Below are 24505 nucleotides of genomic sequence, written 5' to 3'. Positions count from 1 at the left end.
CGCACGGCAACGGAGTGCTCCGTGTGTCTGTGGGAGTCAGCATGCGTCTGGCAGGGTCGACTGCGCATGGGTGGAGGAGCTCTCACAACAAGAGTGTGGGAGCAGGCAGCCATGCTGGGCGCACAACCGTGGCATGTTGTAGGCAAACGGGTGCATCGTCAACCTTCTCCGCAGTCGGAGAGTGGGAGCAGGCAACAACCAAAGCGGAGTGGTGGTGCGTGGTGGGGACTGCCGTGGGTTGCGGAAACTAACGCATCGCGTCAAAACACGGCAGCTTGACTCCACCTTCCCACTGCTGATGCGGTAGCTCACGCATGTTAACGGAGGGAGCCGCACGTCGGCTAACGTTAACATGCGTCTGGCAGGGTCGATTGCGCATCGGAGGTGGAGCTCTCCGCAGCCGGAGTGTGGGAGCAGGCAGCCTCAGCGTGAGCTGGGCGCACAACCGTGGCAGGTTGTAGGCTAACGAGAGCAGTGTCAACCTTCTCCGCACGAAACTCCTGCATAACCACAGCTAACTGAGTCTGCATAGACTGCAGTAAAGACCACTAAGGGTCTATAAAAAACGGCAACAGACGGAGCTACTGTCCGTTGTGACTGAGGGTCTAAAACAGCTGGTGCGGCAACAGACGGAGTTACTGCCTGTTGCGGAACCATTTTGCCTCTCTTGGGAGGTGTGCAGTCGTCGGATGACTGCAGCGAGTCCGAACTGACCCAGTGGCTACACCTAGGCCGTTGGACTTGCGCGGAAGGGACCGACTTGCACTTAAAAGCTGCAAGATGTGGTCCATGGTTTCTTACGAGAAACCTCTTCCGCAGACGAGGAAAAAATGGGCTCTCTCGTCTTTGTGTGGGTGGGGCGATCTCACGTCGGCTAACGTGTGTAGATACGCCCGAAACCACGGAGGGAAAAACGTCTGTTCGTCGATCAAGGCCTGTGGAACCCATAAGTGGTTCGACATCACTTCTCCCCTGGGCTTGGGAGCTTGTAAGAGGTCCCGGGCTAGGTGAACAACTGGCACGAACAGACGAACCCTCGGACGCAACACTGTAACACTTTGCGCATATCACTTTATCACTTTTGATTTTCTGTTTGCACTTATTTCACTGAAATCGAAACTTTAACTGATTTCTACCTGAAACACGCAATCCTATCCTTCATTAAAAGGTAGTAATTGCGAAAACAGTTTACAATGCAACAGAAAAAACATAAATAAAGATAAAGAATTCAGTGGCTGGAAAAGAGACTAAACACTAGATCAAATAAACTACGTTTACAATCTCTCACCGCATAAAGCCTGGGAACAAGAATAAAACCCTAGAAACGTTTTACCTTCTTCCCCTACAGCGACTAGGGAGAAGAGTAAAAACGAGAACAACGTTACCCGCTTGAACGAAACGTTTATTCTCCTCTCTCTCCCTCCGTCTCTATCTCTCTCTCTCTTCTCTCTTGATTTAGCACCTGAGAGAAGAGCCCAATTATATATCGTTAAAACATGTTATTTGCTAAAGGAAAAAACTGAAAGGTTTCCCAAATAAAAAGTTCCTTTATTTAGAATTTAAACCATTTAAGCTAAGAAAGAATGAACGAAACGCTTGAATCGATTTACTCTTACTGCAAAGTGAAACCGTGATACACTCTCTCTCTATCGTAACGATAGAGCGCATGTTGAACGTTCTGAACGTCAACAACTGCGGAGACTAAAAAACTAAACGTTAGTTCATCTTTGAAAACAGTACGAGACTATCAAAGAAATTCTTTCATAAAACATTAAAATTAAAAAAAAGTATTAAATTCTTAAAAGGTTAAATACGATATAACGGGCTCAATGTTAATTAACTTCGGTTCCAAGTAAGGACCGCCTACTATTAGGAAAGGTCGCATATAAACAAACATAAAAAAAAAATTTATTTTATAAAAGTTTATAATAAATGGAAAGTTAATCGAAGAGGCCTATAAAGGCGGAGAGATATAAAATAAATAGATCTATAACTTGTTAAGCAAAATTACCAAAAACCTAAACACACTTCCGTCTAAGGGAAGGGTCGGCCATTTAAAAGTGAAAGAGAGTCCATACTCTCTTCGTCACCATAATTAAATCTATCCAAAACGAGTTCAAGTTTTGAAATGAAGATAAAACCCCTGCATAGCGAAAGCTCAAAACTGGAATAGTGTACTTCACCAAATCGTTGTGAAAACAACTCCAGTTAGGGACGGCGTATTTAGTAGGTCTTGCCATTGGCACGACAGAGGGAAAATTGATTCTATGTTGACATCGAGTACTTGAGTACCTACTTGACAGATGGCGCTGTTGATGTACACCCCCACCTGTATAGCGATCGCTGGCGTATTCCGCCCGTAGGTTTTTTCTGTCGGGCAGCAGAGCTGACAGCTATATGATCATCGGGTAAGTTTAATATTGAAAATTGTCAATTATGATAATTTGTTGAGTTCACTTTGTTTATGAATCCCACCAGATGGGTTTTCCTTAAGACAATACAGTTCTGTACTGTACAATCCATATCGAGCCATTAAAACTCTAAGATGGCAACAAATTCAGTCACTTACAGACAAAGGCTTCCAGGTAGACTGTGTGTTAACTTGTTAGATTTATACTTCAGTTTAGGTGAGGAATAAACACGTGTATGCAAAAATCATCTCTGAATGTGTACCGGCTCAAAGATTAACTCTAAATATATTGTTGCTCTTATTTTCTCATTTGGGTATTAATACAGAGGAATCTAAATATGTGACAAGAAACAGAATTTTTTTCAATTTTGACAGATTTGACATATACTGTAATAGCCTTTTTTGACATAGTAGATTGCCTTTTTTGTTATAAAACAATTTATAAAAAATTGTTGAATGTTTATTTCGGGCTATTGTGCTTAGAACGATATGGTAAGGATTAGGAACCCTTAGTTTTAAAATCAAGTGTGCAACTGGTAATACAGTATGCTGTCATTACCACAGAACAGAACAGGATAGAAAATTAATAGTATTCTGACCATACTCACAAAAAGTAGATTATGAAAGGCAATATACAGTACCAAAAACAGTGCTATTTTTCTAACAATGCTTGTACAAAGTAAACTGTTAGAGCTTATGCTGTACAAAAAAGCAGTACTTTTAATTTTATAACTTTGTAGATGACAGGTTTTAGTAGTGTTGGTAATTTTTTTTTGGGAAAACTTGTCTTTTCCTGTATCGTTCTATTTATTTTTGATATTTGAAAACTGCTAGTGAACAAAAGAGAAAGTAGCATTTATGAGCTTATATTCTGATTTCCTAAATACAGAGTACTGCACTAACAAAGTATGGTATTTTTTGTACATATGCACCTGGTAATATAAATACTTTAAGGATTCTTTTCCAATAACAGGTTGGATCCAAGATTGTCGAAGGTCTACAAGGAGTACTTGAAGGAACTGAAACACCAGAGGTTATGGTAGCTATTGTTGATGTTCTGAGAGAACTGAATGTAAACCACAGTCATATCCTTGATAAATACTTCCAGGTAAGATTTGTTTGAAGAACCTAATTGAAAACAGACTAGAGTTTAGGGGTTATTGTTGTTGGAAAGGTAATCTCCTTAGTATTTTTACAGAAATTATTTGTATGTTTTGTATGGTAGCATGTAAGTGTGTCCAGGATTATATAAAGTTAGGAATTGCTTAATGATGTAGTAACCATCTTGGTTTATGCTTTTTATTACATTTCGTTTTCTTAAGGTTTCCATGTTCAGGAACTGAAGACTTGTAGATGATAGTGTTGTTTAGGTGCAAGTGTACTATATACAGCAATGCAAATTTTTTTATGACTAATATTATTAGGCTATGTAAAGATAACTAATTCTTCATGTTTAGAAATTTAAGTGCTCTGCTTCTGTAGATTCTCATTTTGAAGGAGACCTATAATATGATTGTATTTTAAGCGCGAAACTCTTATGTATCCTGTGTTTGGTTTCAAAGCAAGTACTGTATGTCTAATTGTTTTAGTCCTGCAGTTATTTAAGGAAATATAGTTTTTCAATATTAAACTTACCCGATGATCATATAGCTGTCAGCTCTGCTGCCCGACAGAAAAACCTACGGGCGGAATACGCCAGCGATCGCTATACAGGTAGGGGGTGTACATCAACAGCGCCATCTGTCGAGTAGGTACTCAAGTACTCTATGTCAACACAGAACCAATTTTCTCTCTGTCGTGTCACCGGCAAGACCTACTGAATACGCTCTTGTTTTTCTGGATTGATTTTCACGTTATTTGGTGAAGTATTCTCTCTAGTTATTAGCTATCGTTGTGCAGAAGTTATCTTCAATACTTCCTTGCATTCTTTTTTGGATTTGGATTATTTGTTGACGACTTGGATAGATTTTGAATTCCCCCCTTTGACTAATTCAAGATGTCTGACCCTTCTCAAGTCCCCAAGTACAGGAAATGTAGCGCTAGGGACTGTTCAAGGCGTCTTCCGAAGGCCTCTATCGATCCGCACACCGTTTGTTCCAATTGTAGGGGTAAAGCCTGTCAATTGGAAGATCGATGTGAGGAATGCGCTGGGCTTTCGGAATTCGGGTTTCAAGAATTCCTGAAGTATGCACGTAGGCTAGAGAAGGATAGGATCAGGAGGAGTTCGTCTCGCTCAATTGATTTTTCCTCTCCCCATGCCCCTCAACCTATTCCTTCCCCTGTAGTGGTTGCACCCGACCCCCCTGCTAGCTCTCATCAACCTTCAATGGCGGATATGATGCGTGCCATTCAGGCTCTAGGTGAGAGAGTCGAGTCATTGGCGAATGACCGCAATCAACTCATGGCTGACGTCAGAGAGTTGAAAGGTAAAAGTGCAGTGGGAAGTGAAGTGAGTGTCAGTGCAGTGAAAAGTGTCAGTGTTACGCATGAGGGTGCGTCTGTTCGTGCCTGTCGTCCTCCCAGTCCGGGACCTCTTGCAAGCTCCCAAGCCCAGGGGAGAAGCAATGTCGTACGACCAAAGGGTTCGACAGGCTTTAATCAGCGTACAGACGTACCCTCCGTGGTTTCGGACGTATCTTACCGAGATCGTCCCACCCACAAGAAGACGAGTGAGCCCATTTATTCCTCGTCTGCGGAAGAGGTTTCTAGACAGAAACGATGGACCAAGGTCTCACGGCCTCTTAAACGTAAGGTCCCTTCCGAGCTAGTCCAACGGCCCAGGTGTAGCCACTGGGTCAGTTCGGACTCGCTGCAGTCATCCGACGACTGCACACCTCCCAAGAGAGGCAAGGTGGTACCGCAACAGGCAGTAACTCCGTCTGTTGCCGCACCCGCTGTTTTAGACCCTCAGTCACAACGGACAGTAGCTCCGTCTGTTGCCGCTTTTGTAGACCCTAAGTGGTCTTTACTGCAGTCTATGCAGACTCAGTTAGCTGCGGTTATGCAGGAGTTTCGTGCGGAGAAGGTTGACGCTGCACCCGTTAGCCTACAACCTGCCACGGTTGTGCGCCCAGCTGACGCTGAGGCTGCCTGCTCCCACACTCCGACTGCGGAGAAGGTTGACGATGCACCCGTTTGCCTACAACCTGCCACGGTTGTGCGCCCAGCAGACGCTGAGGCTGCCTGCTCCCACACTCCGGCTGTGAGAGCTCCTCCACCCATGCGCAGTCGACCCTGCCAGACGCATGCTGACTCCCACAGATGCACGGAGCACTCCGTTGCCGTGCGTGAGCTACCACAACAACAGGAGGGTGGAGTGAGGCTGCCGTGTTTTGACGCGGTGCGTCAGCCTCCGCAACCCACGGTGGTCTCCGCTATCCTTCCACAGTCGGGTGTAGACTCTTTGCGCACCCACTCAACTTTGGTTGTTGCCAGTTCTCAGACTGACCAACAGTGGCATGATGTTGGGTCCAGTGCAGCCACGCATGCACCCGTGCTGCCGGACTCAGCTGTCCAGCCCACTCCGTTGCCTCTTCCTCCTCAACATTCAGACGATGGTATCTCTGATGATGACGAAGCTGCACATCTTGACGACCAACACTCCGACATCGAAGAACCCAAGACCACGCCTCCCTCCTTAGACTTTAGGAAAGTGCTTGCGCTCTTTAAGGATTTGTATCCAGACCAGTTTGTGTCTGCAGCACCACGCTCACCTCCCTCTGAGTTCGCTTTAGGCATGCAGTCAGCAGCTCCTGCCTTTACGAAGCTCGTACTCGCTCGCTCGTCCAAGAGAGCTTTAAGGGTACTGGGAGAGTGGTTGCAGTCTAAGAAGCAGTTGGGAAAGACATCCTTCATGTTTCCCCCGGTCAAGCTTGCTTCCAGATCTAGCGTCTGGTATGCCACGGGAGAAGTTCTCGGCTTGGGAGTTCCTGCCTCTGCCCAGGGCGACTTCTCAAGTCTAGTAGACTCTCCCCGCAGGCTGGCTATGAGACGCTCCAAGATTTGCTGGACCCCTTCGGACATGGACCATCTTATGAAGGGAGTTTTCCGCGCTTTCGAGGTCTTTAACTTCCTGGACTGGTGTTTGGGAGCATTGAGCAGGAAGACCTCCCCTTCGGATAAGGAAACTTCCATGCTCATCATGTCCTGCATGGACAAAGCCATTCGGGATGGTTCTAGTGAGCTTGCGGCTTCTTTCGTGTCTGGGGTACTCAAGAAGCGAGATCACCTTTGCTCCTTCTTATCAGCTGGAGTCACCCCATGTCAAAAGTCGGAGCTGATGTTCGCTCCACTCTCTAAGTGTCTCTTCCCTGAAGAGTTGATCAAGGAGATTGCTGCCTCCTTGATCCAGAAAGACACCCATGACTTGGTGGCGTCATCCGCACGCAAAGTCACCCCTTTGCCCTCCGTACCTAGACCTAGGATGGACACGCCAGCTTCAAGGTTCATCCCGCCCTTTCGTGGCAGAGCCTCCAGCAGAGGAGGTGCTCGTGCCGGAAGTCAACGTGGGAGCAAGAAGAAGGGTTCCAAGTCCTCTAGAGGCAGAGTCTGACTGCCATCCTCTTCAGACAGCAGTGGGAGCCAGGCTCAAGAACTACTGGCAGGCCTGGGAGAACAGGGGCGCAGACGCCCAGTCTGTGAAGTTACTCAGAGAGGGGTACAAGATTCCATTCTTACGCAAGCCCCCTCTAGCAACAACTCCCATCAACCTCTCTCCCAGGTACAGAGAGGAGGAAAAGAGGCTAGCTTTACAGCAAGAGGTGTCTCTCTTACTACAAAAGGGAGCGGTAGTCATAGTCCGGGACCATCAATCCCCGGGCTTCTACAACCGCCTCTTCTTAGTGCCGAAGAAGACAGGAGGGTGGAGACCGGTGCTAGACGTCAGTTCTCTGAATGTCTTTGTCACAAAGCAGACGTTCACCATGGAGACGACAAAGTCGGTTCTAGCATCGGTCAGGAAGGAAGACTGGATGGTCTCGTTAGACCTAAAGGACGCGTACTTTCACGTCCCCATCCACCCAGATTCCCAACCTTTTCTAAGGTTCATTTTCGGGAAGGTCGTCTACCAGTTCCAAGCCCTGTGCTTTGGCCTAAGCACGGCACCTCTAGTTTTTACCAAACTGATGAGGAATATTGCCAAATTCCTGCATTTAGCAAACATCAGAGCCTCCCTCTATTTGGACGACTGGCTTTTAAGAGCTGCGTCAAGTCGTCGCTGTCTGGAGAATCTACAGTGGACTCTAGATCTGACCAAGGAATTGGGTCTCCTGGTCAATATAGAAAAGTCCCAACTCGTCCCATCCCAAACTATAGTTTACCTAGGAATGGAGATTCAGAGTCAAGCTTTTCGGGCTTTTCCGTCGGCCCCCAGAATCAATCAAGCCCAAGAATGCATCCAGTCCATGCTGAAGAAGGACCGGTGTTCTGTCAGACAGTGGATGAGTCTGATAGGGACGCTTTCATCACTGGACCAGTTCATCGCGTTAGGGAGACTTCACCTTTGCCCCCTTCAATTTCACTTAACTGCTCACTGGAGAAAGGACAAGACGCTAGAAGCGGTCTCAGTTCCTATTTCCGAGAAGATGAGGTCGTCACTGACTTGGTGGAAGAACAACATTCTCCTCAGGGAGGGTCTGCCACTGGCTGTTCAGACCCCCGACCACCTTCTCTTCTCGGACGCATCGGACACGGGCTGGGGTGCGACGTTGGACGGTCGGGAATGCTCGGGCACGTGGAATGCGGTTCAAAGCGAGTTACACATCAATTGCAAGGAGCTACTGGCAGTTCATCTGGCCTTGAGAAGCTTCAAGTCCCTCCTTCTAGGCAAGGTGGTGGAGGTGAACTCCGACAACACCACAGCACTGGCGTACATCTCCAAGCAAGGAGGGACTCATTCGATGAAGTTGTACGAGATCGCAAGGGACCTCCTCACCTGGTCAAGAGATCGAAACATATCCCTTGTAACGAGGTTCATTCAAGGCGACATGAATGTCATGGCAGACTGCCTCAGCCGGAAGGGTCAAATCATCCCAACAGAGTGGACCCTTCACAAGAATGTATGCAACAAACTATGGGCATTGTGGGGCCAACCCACCATAGATCTGTTTGCAACCTCGATGACCAAGAGGCTCCCAAATTATTGTTCACCGATTCCGGACCCAGCAGCTGTTCACATAGATGCCTTTCTTCTGGATTGGTCCCATCTAGACCTTTATGCGTTCCCCCCGTTCAAGATTGTCAACAGAGTACTGCAGAAGTTCGCCTCTCACGAAGGGACAAGGTTGACGTTGGTTGCTCCCCTCTGGCCCGCGAGAGAATGGTTCACCGAGGTACTGCAATGGCTAGTAGACGTTCCCAGAACACTTCCTCTAAGAGTGGACCTTCTGCGTCAGCCGCATGTAAAGAAGGTACACCCAAGCCTCCACGCTCTTCGTCTGACTGCCTTCAGACTATCGAAAGACTCTCGAGAGCTAGAGGCTTTTTGAAGGAGGCAGCCAGAGCGATTGCTAGAGCTAGGAGGACATCCACTCTCAAAGTCTACCAGTCGAAGTGGGAAGTCTTTCGAAGTTGGTGCAAGTCCAAATCAGTATCCTCAACCAGTACCTCTGTAACTCAGATAGCTGACTTCCTGTTATACCTAAGGAAGGAAAGATCCCTTTCAGCTCCCACGATCAAGGGTTACAGAAGCATGTTGGCAGCAGTCTTCCGTCACAGAGGCTTAGATCTGTCCAACAACAAAGATCTACAGGACCTCCTTAAGTCTTTTGAGACCACGAAGGAGCGTCGGTTGTCCACACCAGGTTGGAACTTAGACATGTTACTAAGATTCCTTATGTCAGCAAGGTTCGAGCCACTTCAATCAGCCTCTTTTAAAGATCTCACTTTGAAAACTCTTTTCCTCGTCTGCTTAGCAACAGCTAAAAGAGTCAGTGAGATACACGCCTTCAGCAGGAACATTGGATTTACATCTGAAATGGCTACATGTTCCTTACAGCTTGGTTTTTTAGCCAAAAACGAACTTCCTTCTCGTCCTTGGCCCAAATCGTTCGAAATTCCAAGCCTTGCTAGTTTGGTTGGGAATGAACAAGAAAGAGTACTGTGCCCAGTAAGAGCTCTTAAGTACTATTTGAAACGGACTAAGCCATTACGTGGACAATCAGAAGCTTTATGGTGTGCCATTAAGAAACCTTCTTTACCAATGTCGAAGAATGCAGTTTCTTATTATATCAGACTTTTAATTCGAGAAGCTCATTCCCATCTGAATGAGGAGGACCATGCTTTGCTGAAGGTAAGGACACATGAGGTTAGAGCTGTCGCAACTTCAGTGGCCTTCAAACAAAACAGATCTCTGCAGAGTGTAATGGATGCAACCTATTGGAGAAGCAAGTCAGTGTTCGCATCATTTTACCTTAAAGATGTCCAGTCTCTTTACGAGAACTGCTACACCCTGGGACCATTCGTAGCAGCGAGTGCAGTAGTGGGTGAGGGCTCAGCCACTACATTCCCATAATCCCATAACCTTTTTTAATCTTTCTCTTGAAATGCTTTTTATTGTTGTTTTTTGGGTTGTCCGGAAGGCTAAGAAGCCTTTCGCATCCTGGTTGATTTGGCAGGTGGTCAAATTCTTTCTTGAGAAGCGCCTAGATTAGAGGTTGTGATGAGGTCCTTTAGTATGGGTTGCAGCCCTTCATACTTCAGCTCCTAGGAGTCGCTCAGCATCCTGTGAGGATCGCGAGGCTCAGTAAGGAAGACGTACTTAAAAAAGGCAGAGTAATTGTTCAAGTCGACTTCCTTACCAGGTACTTATTAATTTTATGTTTGTTATTTTGAATAACTGCTAAAATGAAATATGGAATACTTAGCTCTTAAGGTTAACATATATGCTGGTCTCTACCCACCCCCCTGGGTGTGAATCAGCTATATAATCATCGGGTAAGTTTAATATTGAAAAATGTTATTTTCATTAGTAAAATAAATTTTTGAATATACTTACCCGATGATCATAAATTAAAGGACCCACCCTTCCTCCCCAATAGAGACCCAGTGGACCGAGGAGAAAATTGGTTCTGTGTTGACATAGAGTACTTGAGTACCTACTCGACAGATGGCGCTGTTGATGTACACCCCCACCTGTATAGCGATCGCTGGCGTATTTTGTCCTTACGTTTTTCTGTCGGGCAGCAGAGCTGACAGCTATATGATCATCGGGTAAGTATATTCAAAAATTTATTTTACTAATGAAAATAACATATTTTTGCTCTATTTGGAAAATTGGAATGGGGGGTAAATTTTGCTTTGTTCTTTTCATGATATTTTTATGTGACCATGTCATTATGACTCTATTTGAATAATCTCAGTTAATATAGAAGAGTTTTGAATATATTCAAGAGAAAATAAAATCTCAACTTGTATTAAGCTTTCCAGTGCAATTAGGTTTCATTTGTGTACTTGGTTTTTAAAAATGTATACGTAGTAATGTACTATGCTTTTCCCATCTACTTGTTTGTCACATTTGTCATTTAAATTTCAATAGAAGCATTTCTTGGAAAATTTTGATAAGATTAAGGTTAATCTCAAATTTTGTATTTTAATGTTTAATTTCTGTATAGGACATAGGTAGAGAAGTAAAATTTTAATATATTTTATTCATGCAAAAATAGTTTATAAAACCAATATGAGTACAGTAATTAAATGTATTATATGAAAACAATAGGTACCTTCTTATTATGACACAGAACTCTAAGGGAGAACAGCTTCCTATTTCTTTGGGTACGTTGTACATATACAGTTTTTATTAAGAACTCTTTAGATTTACTCTTTCTCTGTTTTTGCATTTTATTATGACTATTCCCAGTTGTAATTACTTATGAGATTATATCAATATCCATTTGCTTTTTAAATCTGTTTTACAGTATTTAAAAAAAAAATCCCTTTATTTGTCCTGCTCTCTATTAAATCTGTGATTTAATGACCCATAAAATGTCATGGAAATAAGAAGTTTAGTATGAAAAAGTAAGGGAAGAAAGTACACCAAATTCAACAGTGAAGTAATTTAAAAGGAAGAGAAGGAAAAAAATGTAAGATATCCAAGTATTAGCTAGAACCAAATGTAAAGCTAATAGGAAAGTGCTTTACTGGTTTATCAAAATATTGATTTTCAAAAATTAAAATTCAACCTCAAATATATGTGAAAATGTACTTTTGAAGTACTGTGTTGTCCTTCCTCTTTTATTTGAAGTTTTGTGCACTAAATCTATTAATAACTGTATAGATGGAGAATTATTTTGGCATAACTAAATTTTTACTTTCTTTTTCTATAGGATATTGTTGACATTCTAGTAGGATGGCATATTGATCACCATCAGTCACCTGAAGTCATGAAGTATGTATCTGTGGCATTATCCAGTTTCTCTCAACTTTGGTTAATGAACGTTCCAATTGCTACTACACTGTTGTCACAGTTTGTGGAAGATATGGAAGATTATTGTGAGGTAAGTGACTTGCATGTTCGGTTTTCTGTAAATTCTGTAGGAACTATGAAAGTGTGAATGTACTGTAACTGAAAAGACTTGAAACTTTTGTCCTATATAGGAGCATTTACAGCCCAGCATACTCATTTATATAATAAGAAGAAGGGGGGGGGGGTGGTTAAGTTGAGACTGATACTGTTTTATGTGAATTTTCAAACACTTACGTAATACTGTAATGGTTTTTAGTAAATTTTCAAATGCTTGTGTAATACTGTGATGGTTTTATGTCTCATCTATCAAGGCATGTTCTATATTTGGTGTTATAAAATTGAATAAATACCCATAGATATTAATTTATGGAATACTATGCCATTCCTGTGAATAATCAAATCTGCAAATATCAAACCAGCAAATAGTAAGGCCTGAATATTGTGTATTATATTTGATTCATCCAACCTCATTACTCACATAGCACAATGTTAAGTATTTCTAGTTAGATTTTGCTCTGTCTGAGGAGATTCCAAGATCATGGAGTGGGTTATATAAGGGATATGTAAGAAAAAATAAGTTTGATTAAATAGATGTAATGTTGAATTGTTTGTATTATTTCCGTAATAGAGACATTTACAGATATACTGTACTTATGATTTTTAGGACTTAGAGAGAGGAATGTCTGGGAGGTCTTCCCCGGAGGATGAAGCTTCAACAGACCCAATTGTCTGTGCAAAAAAGGTTGCTGCTTTTATAAGGTCAGTAAATGAAAACAAAGGAATTCAGGTAAATTCTAAAGATCTAGGAAATAATTTGTGTAATAGTTGTTAGCAATTTATTCAATACTATACATTACGAGCATATTGTTGCTCAGTTTAAATTGGAGGTATGAATTATTTATATATATTCTGCCTCATTGGGGACAGAAACTTTTGTTTTAGTTTCATAAGATTTATGACTTTAAAACCATGACCATGATTTTCCAAATAAGGTTTAGAAATATACAGTTTATGTAAAAGTTTATCCAATTAATTTTTCAATTCATTTGTGAAATGCCTAAATTTAAATTCTCTATTGATTTATTTTTTTAGATTGCTTGAGGTGATAATATTACATTGTCTATTTTCCTCTCACCTTATTACGTTTACTGTAGTGCTATCATACTGAAGATTAGTGACATTTAGATCCTTATTATTATGGTTATAGATGATGAAAGAAGATATTTTTAAATTCTCTGATTTCATATCTTTGCAGTGTGTTTACAACAGTGTTACATTGCCTTGGACCTCAGGCAGACCCTATTATTAATCCTAGTTTGTCATCAACCTTTTTGGAAGATTCATTAGGAAAAATGGTTGTAGGTGCAACAAAGATATTAAAGCTGCATTGGGAAGAAGCTTTGTTGGATGCACTTAATCAGGTAAGTTGCTCTAAAATATTCTATGTACTGTAATCAGTTTTGTTTCTTGGGTTTCTCAGCTTCATTCTTTCTCTTCACCCATTTTTGTAGTTTGTCATGTAGCATTGGGAGAAGTCTTGATAGTCTTTTTATGACAAAATTTCAGTTGTGCTGTTTAATCAGTCTTGAGACTTTGTAGTGGAAAAGATATTTGAAATATTTACTCCTAATATAATTGCTTTGTTTATATATACCGTAATGATTGTTATTAAGTTTTAAATAATGATTGCTAATAGAAAAATTGAAGTAGGAAATATACATTGTTTTCTGCCCCTCCAATTCATTTGAGAAGAAAATTGGGTATAAGGCTAGTAATGGATAGTTAATAACTTTTTAATGCTTTTCAGGTGTGCATAGTCCTTATTCCATATAGTCAGACCATGACAGGCCTTCAAGATGACTTTTACAAGGTGGTTGATCTGCAGGAGGACCTTGTTGGACATTTGGCATTTGGAACTACGTTTTCATATCTTACTCTTGTTAATCAGGTATGATGTTTATACTCTTTTATAATATGACAACCCATATTGTACAGAGATCCTTTTATGAACTTAAAAAATGAGAACAAATTGTTATTAGGTTTCATATAATTTTTATAACCTGTTTACCTCTGCTAACCAAGTTAGAATTAGGTTGTTTGTTCACCCACACTCTATTTGTTTGATTGTCTTTCAAAAAGTTAGCTTTTGATTTTAGTGAAAAGATGATTTTGTTATTTCAATATAGATGCAGATTCAGGATTGCTTTGTCTGTTTCGGTTATTCATGAAGCTAATTCTATATACTTACTACATTTATTTAATGTGCTTGCAACTTTAATTTGATAACCAATATAATTATTACCTCTACCAAGAAAGTTTTTTGTATTCTTTGATGGCTCAAAACCTGTAGGGTATCATGTCAGTCCCAGGAACTAAATACAGTATTATATGATATTCAAGATAAATTTGCCTAAGGGTTTGGTATTGACAATGGTATGGACTTCCGTGAGTACTTTATGGTTACAATATTCATTTGTAGCTTTCATTGCATTTTATCAATTTTATAGAATATTTGAAAGAGATTCTTTTTTTTAAGTTTGAGGTAAATATTATAGTAAGTTAAAGAAGTTGGATAGCTAATAGAGAAAAGACTAAAGGAATTAGATGAAAAGTAAAGGGAAGAAGATACGATGCAGGCAGTTATGATTATGATTATTACTGTAATACCATTATTATGAGGCAAGTGGCATCCCTAGCTTGAAAACCATAATGCTACAAGCCCGAGGGTCTCAAGAGGGTAAGCAGCTCACTATGAAGAAATGGAGAGGTAAACAATAAACACTTAAAAAATATACATTCATTATATATTGAAGTATGTAACAATGATGAACAGATAATGAGACTTACTGTATGTCAACCTGTTAGACAAAAACCATTGTAGGAATCCTGCAAGAAACTTGAATAGTGAATATAAACCCTCGTCTTTAATAGGAGTATGCTTTCAGCGTAATGGGATCTCTGCTGTTAAGATTTCATAGCAAGGTGTCTTTAGATACTGGCAGGTGGCAGTGGTGCTCCATCTCCCTGCCAGCACACTGACTAACGATTTTGCTTTCAGCCGCAATTTTTATTTTCTTTTAGATAATGGTGTAGGTGACACGTTGTGTACAAGGGTTTTATGGAAGTCGAAGGCTTTGCAGTTTGCATCCCGATTATGAAAGATTTTTGACAGTTTTTGATGCAATCTGACAATAATTCCCTTCCTTTTAAGACAGTTTTACTTTTACTGTCTCTTCCCTCGCTATGGTGAAGAGGACATGAACTAAACAGAAGAATTGGTTTTTCTTAGAGGAAGGGTTTCCGTGGCCGAGGAGGAAAGGGAATGGTCATCACCCTTCTTCTCACTAGTGTCTTCCTCCTTTTCCCATGTCAACATTACTGCGAAGTCAAGGAGGCCGATCGATAGTAGTGATGCTGCTTCTCTTACTGTTTCTTTCCCTGTGGGAGGAGAAACAGTGCTTTACCAGAATTCTGGGGGGTTTCTGGGTACTTAACGCACTGCCGTTCAGGTTTGAAGGGTGGCGCCCCTCCTTCCCTTTTCCTAAGTCTTTGCTACTACTTTAAGTTTTAGAATGGGAAGGCGTGTAGTCCAGAATGGTGACCGATAGGAGCGACATTGTTTCACTCGTATCTTTTCTCTCCCCATATTAGAGACAGTGCTATACCTGAACTCTGAGGGATGTCTAAGTACTTGATTCATTTTGGGTATGGTTAGAAGGGCACCGCCCTCTTTTCGCTTCTTGTACTCTCTCTCTATCTTAGGAGAAGAGAAGAGTATACGTGCCGAGACTTGTCCTTTGTGAAGAAACATCAATTCGTATTGCTCTTGCTTACCTCGTCCAAAATACAGTCTTGTAATTCCAGCAAGGAAAGCAGTGAGTATCAGGAGTTGATGAGCACTGGAATTTTCATTCATCTGATTGTGATCAAGGAGTTCGTATGATTTGCCTTGATTTTAATGCTGCCTTTTACCTTGTTAATTATGAGGCCCTTGTTTTCAAACAAAAAAAAGTTAGGAGTAGATGAGTCTTTTCTTAGCATTAATATTGAATTACTGTATTAAGTTATAGATTACAAAGAATCGTTGTAGATGTGCACCTTAGTGAGTATAGGAATGTGATATCTGGTGATTTTATAATATATGCATGATATGTGGTTTGGCCTAGAAAACACTCTTGTTGCTTATGAAGATGATGCTGCTCTCTGCCTTAATTCGTCTCTTAAATGTAGATGTGGGGTTGATGAATCCCTTGATAGATCTAGCTAAAATTAGTGCTCGGTGCAAATTATGAGGCATTAAGTTGAAACATAAAAACAAGAATAGTGCCAACGTTATCCCTGCGTGTCGTAAGAGGCGACTAAAGGGACGGGACGAGGGGGCTAGGAACCTCCTCTCCTGTATCTACATCCTGTGAGACATCGACAAAGAGATGGAGCTGGGGGGAGAGTGACTGCTCCCCGCACTCTAGTTTTGGGGTGTTTGAATGTGCGTGGATGTAGTACGATAGAGAGTAAAAGATGTGAAATTGGAAGTATATTTAGGAATAGAAGGATGGATGTATTGGCCTTGTGTGAGACGAAGATAAAAGGAAAGGGTGAAGTGATGTTTGGTGAAATGTCTGGTAGAGTGTCTGGGATTGAAAGGGGAAGAGCGAGAGAGGGTGTGGCTTTATTGCTGAGTGAATGGATGACAGGTAAAGTAGTGGAATGGAAGGAGATATCATCTTGGTTAATGTGGGTAAGGGTTAGGTTGGGTAGGGAATGTTGGGCGTTTGTCAGTGCTATTGGGCCAGGTAGTGAGAAAAGTGAAGAAGAGCGGAATGAGTTCTGGAATGAATTAACTAGGTGTGTAGAAGGACTGGGTAGAAGGAATTATGTAGTTGTCATGGGTGACTTAAATGCTAGAGTGGGCGCTGGAGAGGTAGAAGGTGTCATTGGGAACTATGGCGTACCAAGTGAAAATGAGAGTGGTGAGAGACTGGTAGATATGTGTGTTGAGCAAGAGATGGTGATAAGTAATAGCTTTTTCAAAAAGAAAGATAAAAATAAGTATACATGGGTAAGAGTGGCCAATGGAAGAGTAGTAGAAAGGGCATTAATGGATTATGTGTTGATAACTAAAAGAATGTTTGGAAGATTGAAAGACGTGCACGTGTTTAGGGGTATGGCTAACGGTATGTCTGATCATTTTTTGGTGGAAGGAAAATTAGTTGTAGCAAAAGAATGGGGGAATAGAGTAGGTGGATGTAAAAGGGAGGTAGTGAGGGTTGAAGAGCTAATAAAACCGGGGGTAAAAAGTAAATATCAGGAAAGGTTGAAAATGATATATGACGAAGTGAAAGTAAGAGAAACTGGCAATTTAGAGGAGGAGTGGAAGTTAGTAAAAGAAAATTTTGTTGGGATTGCAAGTGATGTGCGTGGAAAGAAGGTTGTTGGAGGCAGCATGAGGAAGGGCAGTGAATGGTGGAATGAAGGAGTGAAGGTAAAAGTGGAAGAGAAAAAGAGGGCTTTTGAAGAATGGCTGCAGAGTAATAGTATAGAGAAGTATGAAAAATATAAAGAGAAAAATGTGGAAGTAAAGCGCAAGGTACGTGAGGCAAAAAGGGCAGCTGACCTGAGGTGGTATCAGAGATTAGGTCATTCATATGAAGAGAATAAGAAGAAGTTTTGGAAAGAAGTGAAGAGAGTAAGGAAGGCTGGCTCAAGAATGGAAGAGACAGTGAAAGATGGAAATGGAAGGTTGTTAAAAGGAGAGGAGGCAAGGAAAAGATGGGCGGAATATTTTGAAAATTTACTGAATGTTGAGGATAATAGGGAGGCAGATATAATTGCTGTTGCAGGTGTTGAGGTGCCAGTGATGGGAGATGAAAATGAGAGAGAGAGATTACAATAGATGAAGTGAGGAGGGCACTAGATGAAACGAGAGTAGGAAAAACATCTGGTATGGATGGTGTGAGAGCTGAGATGTTGAAGGAGAGGGGTGTGACTGTACTTGAATGGTTGATGAGATTGTTTAATATGTGTTTTGTGTTGTCAATGGTACCAGTAGATTGGGTTTGTGCATGTATTGTCCCACTATATAAGGGTAAGGGAGATGTGCATGAGTGTTGTAATTCAAGAGGTATTAGTTTGTTGAATGTAGTTGGAAAAGTGTATGGTAGAGTATTGATTAATAGGATCAAGGATAAAACAGAGAATGCAATCTTAGAAATACAGGGTGGTTTTAGAAGAGGTAGGGGTTGTATGAATCAGATTTTTACAGTTAGGCAGATATGCGAGAAATATTTAGCAAAAGGTAAGGAGGTGTATGTTTTGTTTATGGATCTTGAGAAAGCGTATGATAGAGTTGATAGGGAAGCAATGTGGAATGTGATGAGGTTATATGGAGTTGGTGGAAGGTTGTTGCAAGCAGTGAAAAGTTTCTACAAAGGTAGTAAAGCATGTGTTAGGATAGGAAATGAAGTGAGTGATTTGTTTCCGGTGAGAGTGGGGCTGAGACAGGGATGTGTGATGTCACCGTGGTTGTTTAACTTGTATGTTGATGGAGTGGTGAGAGAGGTGAATGCTCGAGTGCTTGGACGAGGATTAAAACTGGTAGACGAGAATGACCATGAATGGGAGGTAAATCAGTTGTTGTTTGCAGATGATACTGTACTGGTTGCAGACACAGAAGAGAAGCTTGGACGATTAGTGACAGAATTTGGAAGTGTGTGTAAGAGAAGGAAGTTGAGAGTTAATGTGGGAAAGAGTAAGGTTATGAGATGTACGAGAAGGGAAGGTGGTGCAAGGTTGAATGTCATGTTGAATGGAGAGTTACTTGAGGAGGTGGATCAGTTTAAGTACTTGGGGTCTGTTGTTGCAGCAAATGGTGGAGTGGAAGCAGATGTACGTCAGGGAGTGAATGAAGGTTGCAAAGTGTTGGGGGCAGTTGAGGGAGTGGTAAAAAATAGAGGGTTGGGCATGAATGTAAAGAGAGTTCTATATGAGAAAGTGATTGTACCAACTGTGATGTATGGATCGGAGTTGTGGGGAATGAAAGTGATGGAGAGACAGAAATTGAATGTGTTTGAGATGAAGTGTCTAAGGAGTATGGCTGGTGTATCTCGAGTAGATAGGGTTAGGAACGAAGTGGTGAGAGTGAGAACGGGTGTAAGAAATGAGTTAGCAGCTAGAGTGGATATGAATGTGTTGAGGTGGTTTGGCCATGTTGAGAGAATTGAAAATGGATGTCTGCTAAAGAAGGTGATGAATGCAAGAGTTGATGGGAGAAGTACTAGAGGAAGGCCAAGGTTTGGGTGGATGGATGGAGTGAAGGAAGCTCTGGGTGATAGGAGGATAGATGTGAACGAGGCAAGAGAGCGTGCTAGAAATAGGAATGAATGGCGAGCGATTGTGACGCAGTTCCGGTAGGCCCTGCTGCTGCCTCCGATGCCTTAGATGACCGCGGAGGTAGCAGCAGTAGGGGATTCAGCATTATGAAGCTTCATCTGTGGTGGATAATGTGGGAGGGTGGGCTGTGACATCCTAGCAGTACCAGCTGAACTCGGTTGAGTCCCTTGTTAGGCTGGGAGGAACGTAGAGAGTAAAGGTCCCCTTTTTGTTTTTGTTTCTTTGTTGATGTCGGCTACCCCCAAAATTGGGGGAAGTGCCATGGTATATGTATGTATGTATGTATAACAAAACTCAAAGTATGATTATAAGTAGGTCGAGGACAGTGGCTCCTCAACATCCAGATCTGTGCATTGATAGTCTTTATATAACTCTATACGACTTCTTTAAATTTTAGGTGTGATTCTTGATTGCAGTTTTACTTTTGAGAAACACATTGAGTGTGTTTCATTTGAAGTGTTTTAATTCATTCATTCTGCCTTGTTTCGAGTATTGTTCTCCTGTCTGGTCTTCAGCTGCTTAATCTCATCTTAATTTTTTGCACAGGAACTTGCAGTCTATTAAATTATGTAATCCTCAACTAGGTATGGTATTAATGTCTGGCACAATCGTTCAAATAGTTCTTTATTCATATTGTCTAATATTTTTCATAATTTTGACCACCTAGATCTTCCCAGATTGTACCATCCTGTATGTGGTACTAGGTATACAGTTAATTCTAACAGTCTGGCCTTATCCATCATAAGGCTTAATACTAAACAGTTTTCCAGCCTTGACCTGATTTTGGAATAATCTTCCTAATCAGGCAGTTAAATTGGTGGAAGTTCAGAAGTTCAAACTTGCAGAGAATATTTTCATGCTGAACATGCTAACTTGAGTCTCTCTTCATAGTCTATATATGACATATCTATTTTAACATTCTTTCTGATCTTAAGATATTTTATATGCGTTATTTGTTACTTTTCATATAATTTATTACCTTATATTCTTTCCTCACTATTTTTTTCCTTGTTTGAGCCCTTGTGCTTATAGCACCCTGCTTTTCCAACTAGGATTTTAGCTTAGCTAGTAATAATAATGATGATAATAATAATAATAATAATAATAATGATAATAATAATGATGATCAGGATGATGATCATGATACTGGAATTAGCATGCTCCAGCTTCATAACATCACTTCCCCTGTGGCCCTATGCGATTGCACTTTTTAGTTCACTCTCTTGCTTGTGTGCAAGCACGCTGAACACCTTCATCTGGATTTGAATCTCTTCGGGTTTCGAGCATTCGCGCTACTGATGGCACATGTGCCCACTCCCCTTTTAGCCTAAGTTCATCAGAATTTGAACAGTATACTTACTGTACTTTCTTTTGAGCATTCATGTCCAAGCGAGCAATACCCTGATTGCTACTCGGTCTCCTTTGTGTGCATACTTTACAGTTAGCGACACTTTGTCTTCGCTATTAATGGACCAGAACACTATGCACCGGGAATCAACATGCTGCCACAGTCCAGATGCTTTAGGAATTTGTGCACATCGGGAACAATTATTCCAGGCACTTGCAGAATCCACACTCACCTGCTGTCTACGCTCGCCTGGAATCTGCGTACACTTAGGATGCATGCATAAGGTTGTTGATGTAAGAGTGATCGGTCGAGTCCACAATCATAAACTCACCGCGAGGATGATACATAACACTCAAAGAAAAGACTTAGAAAGAAAAACTGTACATACCAAGGGGACTGGTATGTACTGCGAATGTACCTAACATTCCATGTACAGTAGTATAAAAGGACGTACCAAGAATTGTACATACTGGAAAGGCAGAGTTTTGATATGTAGTTCTTTATGTTACTCGGTCCCGTTCGAGACTTCCAGTAGGCTTATGGATAGATGACATCCTAGGGACGCCCAATGAATAGTGAACAAGACATTCTTGTCTGCTAGTTCTAGTTGACCAGTCCTACTGAGATCAATCAATTACTGTATGGGCTCCTTGAAAAGTGAACTCTCATATGTATGCGCCTACGAGGTCTCCCCTGGGTATGCTCCCTCCAGGGTTCTTGTGTGCCCTCTTACTACAGAGTACCCTAACCTGGGGTTCCCAGAAAGCTACGCTCAACCTCATCGGAAAGCTCACATTTGCCTTCTAGTAAGGCAAGAAACTCGATAGTTATATGTTTGCCAATAAGGAAGAGTAGTAACAGCCCATATAAGGTGGAAAGAGTTTCATTAACTACAAGTAAATAAGATTACTGTATGTTAGTAATAAATAGAGCAAATTTTTTTTTCATTTTTGTGGTTCCTTTACTTTTCATTTTATTGAAAACGTGTGCTCAACAAGTAAAACGAGGAAGTTCTGAATTTGTTTGACTGCAAAATATCGAGAGTATGATGGGAGCAGATGTGTCTTAAAGATTCAGATGATTGAATCATGTCAAAAGAATGGAAGAGAAGTAGTCAAGGGAAGGGGTAGTTGGTATGGTATGGAAGTAATAGGTTAACAGCGAGTGAGAAAAGCCTGAAAATCGGAGATAGGATGTAAGTGAAGAAATTGTGATAATGTTACCGTACATTGTACTCATCTTTGATGTAATTTTATATCAACAATGATTTTATAGGAAACTTACAATTGATTACATGTGACAAGAAAGGTTACTAAGTACATTTATAATTATAGTTTGGATTTTATTCAAGTGCTTAGGCTGTATCCATTATATAATAAATGTGGCATTTCACTTTCATTGATTGTTTTTTTCACAGATGCTTAAGCAGATTGGAAGCAGTCTCTCAGTTACTTTCATCCAAAAGTTGCTTGGAGTATCTTCACCATTACGTGCACTCAGACTTTCCCCTCATAGACAAGTGTGGCAAGCTACACTAGCTGTCTACCATGCCATTCTTAGCTTGAAAAATGTTCCACTTCTCCAGGAAGCCTATAATTACATATTAGCAGATCTTCAGGTGAGTAATTACAAGTCCTTGCACTTCACCCTTCCAATTTTACTTCAAATTCTCTGTTTGTTTATTTTGGGTTAACAGTAACAGCTGTATGCACTTAGCATTGGACATTATAAGTTATACTTAATTCTTTTGTATTTAAAGTCTAGTTAGCAGTATGTAAATGATTTTATGGGCAGTGTTTGTAATTTGGTTATTTTCAGGTAAATGATTGTTGTTAGGCCTTTGTTTTGATGCTTATTTTACCCATTGTAAAGGTTTTCAATGATGTTTAACCTGTACTTGTAGTATCCCTCTTGAACTGTTTAGGTGTTTTGAGTTGCTTTTGGTGAGAATTTTTACATGTAAGACTGTTGACATAGTTTGGTAATGTGCTTTGTAATGAGAAATATCAGTATAATCAACCATTTATGCTCCTAGGTTTACCATTCTTATATAACTCTCTTGCCTACTAAGGCTGGAATTTTGAAAGTACAACCATTTAAATATCTTTAAAGCTTGGACTTAGAATTACTTATATGTATCATCTATATGTCATGGTGGTTCATATATTTATGTGGCGGATCCAAGGGTTAAGATCTCACTTATAGGTAAAAAAAAATTAATAGTTTGCCATTACAAGGGCACTCTTTTGTATTCATATCTTGTTACTTTGTTACAAAATTATAGTTATTACAAGAAACAACGATCTAATAACAATCTATACTTCCTAATGATAAAGTGAAATTGATTGTAAGTGATTAGCAGTTACAATCCTAAATGAATTGTTCATAATTTTCATATATGGTTTCACCATTAGTTAATGGTGAACATTGTATATTCCAATAAGCTGAATAAACTAAATTTTATCATTTTGTAAGTTATTCAAAATATTAGAATAGGCGATAGATTTCTTATTGTGTTCTTGTCATGTTACTTGATTTGAAACTTCTATGGTTTACATTTTGATGCCAAGTGTTGTTTTGTATTTAATTTCAGGTTGCACATCAAGTTCTTGTCCCAAAATCCAAAACATTTTCTACATCTACCGTATTAGATGGAATTACATATAAACAAGAGGAAGCAATTATCATATTAATGTACTATATGACAGTTTTGGCCGAGGTGGGTTTTTTAATTTTAACAGTATGTTATAAATGTGGGAATAAAACAATGTCTTGATTTCTATATTACAGATTTTTTCAATTAACCATTCATCTATGAATAATTATTATTTGTTCTCATAAATATCAAGTAGTACATGCGTCCTTGTTTTTCTATTCCTAAACTTATAGACATACTTTGGCTGTATATTTATGAATTACTGTACAGTATTCCTGTTTTATTTGTAATCATCAATTGAATTTGAATGTCATACTTGTTCTACACTACTTTAATTTCTCAGATTAGATTATCATAATGTTTAACTGTTGGTTGAAACTATAAAAGGTTTTGAGAAGTTGAATGTGAGCTTTTCTGTTTAGGTTGCTTCATTACACTTCCATTTTCTTTATTTGAATTAACCTTTTAATATTATTGATGGTTCGTTTTTCTTTAGCTTATTTCTTATATCAATTATTGGAGTCTTTATAATCCTGGAAATGCTATTTACTATACTTGAAATTTTTTGTTTTTTGTAAAATCATTTTTTACCTACCATATTTGCCAGTGGATAAGACTCATTTCGGATCTTAGTTCTTCAGTCAAGTTGACCTTAATGTCCTCAAGCTTATGGTATTTCAGTATATACATTTATTAATAGGGTAGGTAGTTAGGTTGATTGACTTCAGAGCCAAAAAAAGTTTGGCTTCAGAGTCAGAAAAGCTATCCAAGTTATTAAGAATTGCAACACCGATTCCTATATACTGTTGAGAAACAGTTATGGCAATTGATAGGTATGGTAGGACTGTGCCTTTCTGGTAAGAAATAAAGACTTGGTTAAGCTATATATGGCCAGTTTCATTTCAGCAAGCTAGAAGTTATAGTAGCACTCGGTGTGGATGGTCAGCAATGATCTGTTTTCAATAGTTCCAATCATAAAGCACTTGATAGGCCCTGAACCAGCTGTTTTAGCTCCAGAGTGGAAGAATTATGTGCTAGACACTGTCATTGTCAAAGTACTGTAGACTAGGTGCCACAGGATGATCAGCTTAAGATAAGAGTATGGTTGTTTATCAATTATTTAAAGTTATCTGAATTTAAGAATTCAATGTCATTTAGATGATGGGTCAGAGACCATTGGTAATTTATCTTAAGGAGAAAGCTACATTGAGTTTAATCCAAGCTCTCATCTTTACAGAAGAA

General features: G+C 40.3%; 1 protein-coding gene across 1 annotated transcript in view; it reads left to right on the top strand.

The window, feature by feature from the left end:
• Positions 1-24505, top strand: part of nonC (serine/threonine-protein kinase Smg1) — a 357997-nt gene that overhangs the window by 77181 nt on the left and 256311 nt on the right. The window contains 7 exon segments of the mRNA XM_068344859.1: positions 3384-3518; positions 11731-11901; positions 12535-12629; positions 13126-13291; positions 13678-13818; positions 22025-22225; positions 23201-23326. Of these exon segments, the coding sequence (XP_068200960.1) occupies positions 3384-3518; positions 11731-11901; positions 12535-12629; positions 13126-13291; positions 13678-13818; positions 22025-22225; positions 23201-23326 (1035 nt within the window).

Source organism: Palaemon carinicauda, chromosome 21 (assembly GCF_036898095.1).
Source record: "Palaemon carinicauda isolate YSFRI2023 chromosome 21, ASM3689809v2, whole genome shotgun sequence".
NCBI lineage: Eukaryota > Metazoa > Arthropoda > Malacostraca > Decapoda > Palaemonidae > Palaemon > Palaemon carinicauda.
Note: the sequence above shows the minus strand (reverse complement) of the source record. Positions and strands in the feature narration are given on the sequence as shown.